Genomic DNA, 10,000 nt, shown 5'->3' on the forward strand with positions numbered 1-10,000 from the left:
TAAAACACGCGCCGGTGAAGTCATGAAGCCAATTAATCGAAAGATTTACTAACTCTGCCCAGTCTCTGTTTGTGGGTGCACTGCCCTGGGGTCCCCTCTTTCACGTGTACTCTCTTTCATTTCTGTTTGTTTTTAAGATATGGTATAGTGCAATGAAGCAGAGAGAGAGACAACAAACAAAACCCAGTATCTTCAAAACTCAGCCAACCAAAGCATAACCAAAACCAGGTCCCCTGCCGTCTCCCTCGATAAATATAAAATACTTAGGCATTCTTTTACATACAGATAGGTTATATACACTTTTTTGATTCGGTTTGGTTTGGAAATCGTAAGTAATTTTTTTCTGTTTTAACCTCCCATTCCGGTCGAGTTGCCCTGTGCATTGTTAGGAAGTGGGGCATGACCGGCCGATGTGAGAATGTTAAGTGAGGGTGAAACAGTTCCCACGTGTGGAAATGCGACAGAGATAAAGGGATTAAACTAATTGAGATAGCCTTTGTTACACCATGACGTTGTTTTTATCATGGACGTTATAGTCTATATGTGAATAATTGCTATTTCCTCTTCTTCCAAGAGTGAACAAAAATCAATTTGGATAATCGATGTTATCATTATTTTTTACATTTTTATATTCGTCAATGGCTTAGGCTACATAATAATAATAATAATAATAATAATAATAATAATAATAATAATAATATACAAACAAACAAAATAAAGAGAAAAATGCAAAGCAACCTTTAAAATGTACGTCCTGAAATGCAGGTAGACTCCTTCTGCTTTGGACTGTATATGTGCACGTTATATTTAACTTTATTAAAGCATTATATTTTTGGTACCCATCTATATTAAACATTTGTTTGTTCTTTTTAAAATAGCATTTGAAGGGAGACTAATTACAATTGGGTTAAGTTATACACGACTGGACATTATTTGGAAAACATTACCTAATTAGCCGCGTCTGTTTATCTTGCCTTCAGCTAATAGCCAATGTTGTCTTGACTGGGAAATTGTTGGCTTTATAAAAGCGTGCTTTTAGTTTAGTACACAGGTACAGGGGGTCTATGATAACAATAAATACAGCATTCGTGTACATTCAGCGCCATCTGTTTGAGATTTTTAATAGCTAAACGAAAATATATACTATGATTTGGATACTTTTTGAACTAACAACTTTTAATGAGATTTCGCTGGGTAAACGAAACCAGTTCTCTTTAAGTGTCATTATTTTAAATTGCCGTCCAGTTGAATCAGTGTTTACTGGTATCAAAGCATTGAACGGAAATAAAGCTGTCCAAAAAGTGTAATTTTTTGTAAAACAAGTCACTTTATTCGATTTCTCATTTATTTAAAGGGCAATGAATGCCACCCCTCGCTGACAAAACAGTTATCGTTTCTAGATTCGCTTATCTTTCTTGCAAATAAAGACTCAGAGAAGGCCTGAAAGAGCAGGGCTGAACGATTAACGACCCTGCTCGGGAATGCGCGTGTTAACGTTTTCGACACCTCTGTTAAAAATCTTTAAATTAATTCCCACCGGCTTCCACTCATCTTTGAAGTGGTTTATTTTCTAAATTGCAGTCCATGGTCTATGTGCAATTATTGTTCAACGTGCGTTACGGGACATTGAGACGTTTCCCAAGAGCTGCTGTGACCGAGCTTTCAAGTTCTGTTCAGTGAAAACCGAAATTCATAATATTTTGTAATAACAGATTTTAAAGCCGTTGCTCCTAATTAGCTTTATAATCAATCGGTGTATACATACTGTGTGCAATGTAAATCTATTCTCCAGTCATGTTTAAATGATCACTTGTGTGGGTCATTTTGTTAATTCATTTGCATTATCGCACTCGTTTTGAATATGGGTTTAACGTCTTAAATTGAATAAAACCTAAATCAGAGCCGAGGAACATGTATATTATTATTATTATTATTATTATTATTATTATTATTATTATTATTATTATTATTATTATTATTATTATAATTATAATTGTTAAATACTTTTTTCTTTCAAATTAAAGGTATTTCTGTTAAATAAAGCTCCACGTGCGTCTTTTTTTTTCCACGTTTAAAAGTATTTAAATTACATAATAATTCCCATATTTTTAATCTGACACCAAAATACCATTGGCTTTTAATGTGCTGACAAACACAGCAGACGCTATTACAGCAGAAGCGATTAAAGCACAGGAGAGACCCTGCATGCCCGGCCCTTCGTGTGCAGGATCAAACTGAGTTCAAAACATGTAAAGGGATACCTGCTTTTCTACGAGCTGCTTCGATTATTAGTAAGAACATCTGTAACTAGCACCAGAACAAGTAAAAAACACAACCGGCTTTTATTTATTTATTTATTTATTTATTTTCAAATGAACAACTGGTGGTATTTTCTATCCCAGAGAAAAGAATCACTAATCAGCTCCTACCACGCCCTCTCATTCCAAAGCACACGACCTGACCAGGAGAACTGGAGCGGAGTAGACGTTCACTGAAATCACTTTGGGACCTTAATTACCTTTGGGTGCTAAATATTCAACCCAGCGGTTTCTTTCTGCTTGGCTCCCACCTTGAAAGAGAAAGACACCAGTCAATGCTGAGGTTGGCTGAAGTAAATTCAAGACAAATCACAGTTTTCCTGAAAACTGAGGCAGATGTTCTGCTGCCTCTATGCACCCCTCCAGCCACTGGTCTCCAGGCAAAAAAGAGGGGGTGAAGATATTGTCCAGAGGAGTTGTTATCTATGTATGACTTTGCACTCATAAATGTTAAAAGTCCGTTCTAAATATTTACGATTATATTGTAAACGGACCTAGATAAAGTGACAGTAGATGATTTGTAACTATTTTCCACCATCTCCCTTCAGAAGAGGTGGAGTGGGTTATTTTATTAAGTAATGTCAGTAAAACAATCCCAGACTCACGAAAATAAATAGTGTGTCCCATGTTTTCCCAACACTAACAGTGCCCTCCTGGGACAGATTACATGGGATATTTGCAGCTGTTTGATGTTTTAAATGGAGGCCCAGATACTTCATCTCCATCTTCTCATTAGAATTGCTAACAGCTAATGATAAGCGTTGCCCTTTGCTGTGAATGGGAGAGAATGGTAGCAATGAGCATTTCACTCTAATTAACTGCGGTTATCAACGAGAGGCCTTGAAGTTGCATCCAATGGTTTTTGTTTTTTTTAAGAAGAAAAATGTTCCTGTAACAACAGTAACATGGTACAGTAACCATCAAGGAGTGATTGACTGAATATTCTGAGCTGCCTTTTACTAGTTTATTTTTGATAGCATTTTAGAGTAAGGGACATATATTGCCATGCAATAATTCACAAGGACATTTCCATGTAATTACAAAGTAGTTACAGTGTAGCAGCAGAAACTATTGGTATTTACCATGTTGTTACAATGTAATTACATTGCTGTTAAAAAGTAATCCGTTGCAGAGAATGCTGACCACTTCACAGAAATAGCTTAGTAAATCTGACCCAAACTGTTTTGTGCTATAAATGACTGGCTATTGACCAGTCCCCATTTAAGGAACTCACCACCCCCTTTCTAATGCTTAATGTTAAACAAATGTTGTTTTTTTAACCAACCAAATTAAAGTACAGTCACACTTGCAGCCTCACCATTCCTGTTCTAAACTGCTTCTCTCTCTCTGGCCTCGTTCAAGCAGAGAACTGAAACCCTGGATCAGAGCTGTCTCTATAAAAATAAAACCCTGGATCAGAGCTGTCTCTGTAAAAACAAAACCCTGGATCAGAGCTGTCTCTGTAAAAACAAAACCCTGGATCAGAGCTGTCTCTGTAAAAACAAAACCCTGGATTGGAGCTGTCTCTGAAAAGCAAAACCCAGGATCAAAGCTGTCTCTGTAAAAACCAAAACCCTGGATCGGAGCTGCCTCTGTAAAAACAAAACCCTGGATTGGAGCCGTCACTGTAAAAACAAAACCCTGGATCGGAGCTGTCTGTAAAAACAAAACCCTGGATCAGAGTTGTCTCTGTAAAAACAAAACCCTGGATCGGAGAGGTGTCTTTCAGCAGGTGGATTGATGGTGCCATTATGTTTTGAGAAACACTGTCCATTATTGCATTGCTACAATTCTTGGGCAGGTTTGATTGCTCCTTTTGTTTTTACATCCCGATAAAAGACTTATGAAAAGGCATGTTGTGTATTTCTACCTGTCTTGTTTTTAAAACCTTGCACACAGTTTTTTTTTTTTGACACCTGTTCCAGCTTATTACTTAAATGTGATGCCTCACAGCCCCACTGCAGGCTGTTTAGATCAGAGATAAACATCACAATTATTCACTATTAATCTGGCGTGTTTTGTTCAGACACTTTTTTGCGAAGAAATTGGCATTTATTTGCTTAAAAAAACCCCACAAACTCTCCAGTTCATGCCTGATGGAAGCAAATGTAAATGTGCACTTATTTAATTGGATCAGCTACCAAGATAAAAGAGATAAACGGCTCCCAGTTTGCCAAATTATTTTCAGAGGCATGCAGCGATGTGTGGAAGGGAAATTAATGAAGAAGAGACACACTGTACTTAAAATACTTTGGGTCTAGACTTGCTGAGAGAGAGAGAGAGAGAGAGAGAGAGAGAGAGAGAGAGAGAGAGAGAGAGAGAGAGAGAGAGAGGGAGCATTTCATAATCTACTGCATCCCTGAGAATAGAAGAGAAGCAATTATTTACTGCTTAATATGACAAGTACGGTTTAAAAAAAGGGAGTGTGATTAAGAAGATCTTCTTCTTCTTCTTCTTCTTCTTCTTCTTCTTCTTCTTCTTTCTTCTTCTTCATAATCAATTTAAATATTATTTTAACAAATAGCTTCTCCCTAGTCCTGCTAATAACAGTTTGTCACAGTTTTGTTTTTGACATGCAGTTTGTCTTGAAAGTCAAATAATACATAACATATTTTTTATTGCTGTCTTGTTTGGTTCTGTGTTTTATATCCGTGTGCATGAGACATTAACAGACAGTTATTGATACAAACATACTTCTGCTGCTAAAAGCCCTTCCAAAACAAACTCTGTGGCTTGGTGCCAGTGTGTGCATGGTGGTTGAAGCAGTCTGATTAGTAGGATGACTTTCAGCCAAACAGAACAGATGAGCCCACCGAGGCAGCAATTTAAAGAGATAAGACAGCACCCCCTGCAGGGCTGCGCTGGAAACCACCTGGCAAATCAAAACCTGCACCACTGATACCACAAACAGTCAAACAATCAGTTGGCCTCAGATTAAATGCAGTCTCTACTTCCAGTTTCTCCGGTAATTCAATACCTCCTGACAATAGTACCATCTGGATATATGTAAGCACCTCTCACCTGTCTCCCTGCTTGAGCAGGAAGATATTTCAGGATGCCAGTATGCAATGGTTGCAATATTGATCTTGTTGTTACAGTTACAATCCTTACAAATAGCAAGACTATAGGACCAGCCCATTAAAAAAACACAGGGTCACGAGAGGCCAAATCCTGGCTTCAAAAAGATCCCTTTTAATTATTAAAAAAAGAGGGAGGGGAATAAACAAAAACAACATTCTCTTCAGCAGCTTCCCTTGATACACAACGCTTTGCTCCACTATAAAGCGACAGGGCTTTGATCTGGGGACCATTTGCTGTGGCCGTTTGGGCTGAAATCAGCGGTGAAACTATGTGGACTTTATTGTTCACACTTGCTGCTCTCTGGGTTCAGAAAGGCCTGATTTATTAGCTTGTCAAGGGGAGCATTGTTCAGGAAGGCAATCAAAAAGCACTTACCTAGCTAAACTAAAATTACTGCCTTTTCAGGGGCTAATTTGTATAACTCCCATGGAGGAGCTTGGGAAGTGTTTGATGAGGCATACAATGATGATTAATGAATGTATTGCCCTGCTGCTCATCAAACAGTAGAAGTATATCTTTCTTCTTTTGGGGCGTTGTGGCGTGTAGTTATGGAGCCTGTGTAAAGCAACTCCAATAGGAGATTTCTGTACCCCCCTTTTAACCTGGCTGACCTGTGGAGTAGCTGAATGTAGCGCAGGCAGTACCACGGGGGCGAGGAGACAAAGGCCAGTTTAATAAGAGGTTAGATAAGAAATGGGAGCAAATGTTTAGCTGCGGGCTAGAAGCGCTCAGTTTTCAGCCTCCAACTACCTTGGCTATTGAAGTGGGGGAAATGAAGAAGTAACCAAATATAAAGTACTGAATAAAAAAATGACAAAACAACTTAAAAGGACACTTTATCTCATCTGCATTCTCCTATTATTCGCTTCCGCACCTGTTTAATATTTCTGAATGAATCTCTATTGTTCTTTCTGCTTAGATCATTATTTCACATTTACAAATATTCCATTAACACAATGTCCATCGACAACGTCTAAAAGCGGAGTTTCTAAGTGAGGTACTTTTAGAAATGACCACTAGGGGCATGTGACTCTAATTTTAATCCTCTCCCAACCTGTGACTTATGTATAGAGATTGTCCATTTTAAGTCGTCATTGTTGTGAGGGGGCAACAATTACAACAACACTCCCCAAGTGGTCATTTCTAAAACCACCTTCTTCAGAAATTCAGACATGTTTGCTGGTATCATTATCAAGCATGAAAAAGAATTCATTGAGAAAGTCAGAAAATACACATGATAGGATCTTTAACAGACCATTCAATAATAATAATAATAATAATAATAATAATAATAATAATAATAATAATATAAAACTACGTTGAAAACTTAATTGAACAAAAACAAAAGGAATTTCAAAAACACAGGACCTCCCAAGATTACTGATCGATAACTCCTAGACAATAGCCTTTATATATTCGTTGTGTTCAAACACATGGTTGAATATTTTACAGGCAAGTTTAACTTTCTATTCAGTTCAGCTTCCCTGGCTGCATGCTCCACACATACGTCTTTACAGCCGATTGTTTGAAAGTTTACTAACAGTTGAATACCCCCCTGTGATCCTCGTGTTATAGCCAATGAAGTCATTATTTGTTCTGCACCGCTGACAACCAAAGAATCCTTTGTTAAAATAAACACATCAGTGTGTGCTTATGAATCTGACCGTTTAAAATATCAAGTCAAATATATACACATTAACCAACACTGCTAGTGCTTTGTAGTCCAGTACACTTCGACATGTGTGGAATAATACTTTCTCAACAGCACTTAAAAATGACCACTGCCAGTTACCAACCCAAGCCAACCGTACTGTAAGCCTAAGTTAACCAGGCTTTTCCTCTGACGTTCTCCCCTTCACACCGAATGATCACTGGATCTACGAGAATGAATACTAGTGAAAATATGCACACAGAGAAAACAAATTTAAACCACACAGCAGTATTGTACTGAAGTACTGGAGGTTAAACTGCAATCCAGACAAAAACTAAGGTCTTTAATTAAGGCTGTACTCTACAATCCAAAAACAATGCTGATCTTTCATTAAACATTTGGGATTTTTTTTTTATTGGTATTTGTTTGCAGCTTTCGAAGAATGGGTCTGGAGCACATGAACCAGACACATCTGCACAGGGCCAGCAAATCAATATGCCACCACTCCTTTCACATGGAAGACGAAATGAGATTTTCTTTAACACAATGCCACCCGTGGGTTAAGGGACTATTACAGCTTGCACATAAACATTTATTACCTGATTGCTGCTCAACAAGTTTCACTTCTAAGTCCTTGACCTGATGACTGCTTTTACAAATGCACCACAATCATTAAAGGGTCACATTGTAGCTACCCCGTCATTAGTAAATACATCATGAGTATTGACACATACATATAAAATAAGGAGCACATTCTGTCATCCCTTATTTTTACCAGTAAGGCCGTATGATTTTGCAGTCCAGAACTCAGCTCAATTTGCATATATATAAATGGCAAAACCACTGGCCTTTGGCCCGTAACAGCCAATAGAAATAAATAAATGATTTATGATAAAATATGGTATGGATAAAATTTTAAAAAACGATGTATTAGGCTACATAATATGCATACTGTTAGACAGTAATAGTTTGTGAGCATAATTGCTTTAATGGGAGCAATTAAGACTAAGTGCATATGATTTTAGTGCCTGCCCTACATTCCACTGAATGATTACAATGATCAATACACAAGATTTGTAAGGCGCTTTCTATTGATCGAATAGTAAAATGTTTGACCTTCCAATCCTGAGACACTAAGCAAAGACTTTTATGTGGGACAAAGGTAGGGGACACAGAAACTACCAAGAGCCCTTCCCTTTAAAGAGAACTGAGCAACTATAATCTCGTCCACAATAAAAACAGAATACTGTAAACTTCTATAGACTAGCATACTATGTTAAGAGTGCTGACAAATACATGTATCCAAGTTACAATGGTGTGTTCATGCCATAGTATTTTGCATAGACTGTAAATGAAGAGTAGCATACCAAACCATATAGGGCCTTTCATGCACAAGATGCAGACTGATATGCAAGCAAAGCAGGTTTTAGGTCTGGTTTTAAACCGCCACAGCACAAAGTAAAGTTAAGGAGCACCCTGGTTTTTATTCGGTTCTTGGGTACCAAGAAGACGAAATGAAGCCAGCTTCATGTAGAACAAAGTGGTTGAGGTTTACCCCTGCAGCATCCCTGTAGCACGTGCAGGAGTGCCAGTCTCATCCTTTTCACTGGCAGCCCGTGACCTGAGCGTTTTCACAACCTTCTTCTGAGTCGCTCTGACGGTCCTTTTCAGATCTGTACAGCAACCAGCCTGCAATATGTCTCTATATGTATATTAGTGGAAATACAGGTAATGCACACACAATGGGAGGTAAGTTATTTGAAGATGTATGCACTGTTTTATAAACAAATGTTTAATCAATCACTGAAGCTTGGTTAGATTGTGTTATATGCATTCCCTCATAAATGTTGCCATAGTAAAAGCAAAACAAAGTGTAATACAGCACAGTGAAAGCATGGTAAAGCATGGGTAAGCATTGTAAAGAATAGTGGCCTATGGTAAAACATATTAATAAACATGTGATGTCCCTTTAAAGTTAATTAAACTCTTAATTAAACTCTTGTAAAGCGTTTGTGAATCAAGATCACTTTTGTTTCTTCTTCCTTAATGAAATCAATTTAACTTCACTCACTGTTTGCGTTCGGTTTGAATAAAAGATAAGGAGCTGTCTTATTTTTTACATTATCAATGAAACAGAATCACCGCCTCAATCTTGAAAAAAACGACAGTGAACTTTTTTCACAATCAGCTCTTTTCCAAGAGTTTCATTGAACGGAGTTGGCCCCATGATCATGTGATCAAAAAAAACAAAAACAAAAACAAAGAGCCCTAGATACAGTAAATGCAAAACCATGGGAAAAGCATGGTCAAACTGCACTATATACTGTGAAAACATACCACAGTCGAATTATATAAGGATTGCAAGACTTGTTTGTTGGTTAACTGACACGTTTTCATGGTCTGTAATGTCATCAAAACATAATGAGAATGACCAAACCCTCACAGACGGGTTTATTCCTTCACATGTCATCGGTAATCAATAGGTCTACATTGTGCTAAAGGTGTGTTTAGAGAGGCATGTAAAACACCAGTGCCTCCATTTTGCAGTTAGGAGCTACACCATTCTTTTCCTTATTTTCAAGCCAGTGGAAATAGCACAGCTGAGTTCTTTCTTAAATAACTTCAAAGTTTTTAATGCACACTATCTGGCTTTTACAAAATATATATAATAATAATATAGATTTTTTTTTTTTTACATCTAATATAAAAAGAAAAAAAGAAGAATCTGCAACAGTATCAAACTGTTTTTTTTTTTTTTTTTTTTTTTTTTTTGTGGTCTTGCAAAGTATGTTACTTCAGGCATAATGTATACATCTGGCTGCCAGAATAATTCACATTCAATTAGCACAAAGTTAAAGTCTGCAGTCAAGATGCCGTTGTCAGTTGTGAAAGATGCAGCCCGTCCCGCGCTGTGAATCACTGTTACTGTATGACAGCAGCAGCAGTCTCT

At 37.5% G+C, this 10,000-nt stretch overlaps 1 protein-coding gene across 2 annotated transcripts in view; it reads left to right on the top strand.

Moving 5' to 3' along the window:
* Positions 1 to 4,777, top strand: part of LOC121296594 (iroquois-class homeodomain protein IRX-5-like) — a 12,013-nt gene extending 7,236 nt beyond the window's left edge. Inside the window, exon 4 of one of the 2 annotated variants that reach the window (XM_041222310.1) lies at positions 3,681 to 4,777. In XM_041222310.1, coding sequence (XP_041078244.1) covers positions 3,681 to 3,691 — 11 coding nt within the window. In that variant the 3' untranslated portion in view covers positions 3,692 to 4,777. The remainder of the gene's footprint in view (positions 1 to 3,680) is intronic. The other variant, XM_041222311.1, reaches the window with a different exon arrangement.
* Positions 4,778 to 10,000: the final 5,223 nt, after the last annotated feature.

Source organism: Polyodon spathula, chromosome 21 (assembly GCF_017654505.1).
Source record: "Polyodon spathula isolate WHYD16114869_AA chromosome 21, ASM1765450v1, whole genome shotgun sequence".
Lineage (NCBI taxonomy): Eukaryota > Metazoa > Chordata > Actinopteri > Acipenseriformes > Polyodontidae > Polyodon > Polyodon spathula.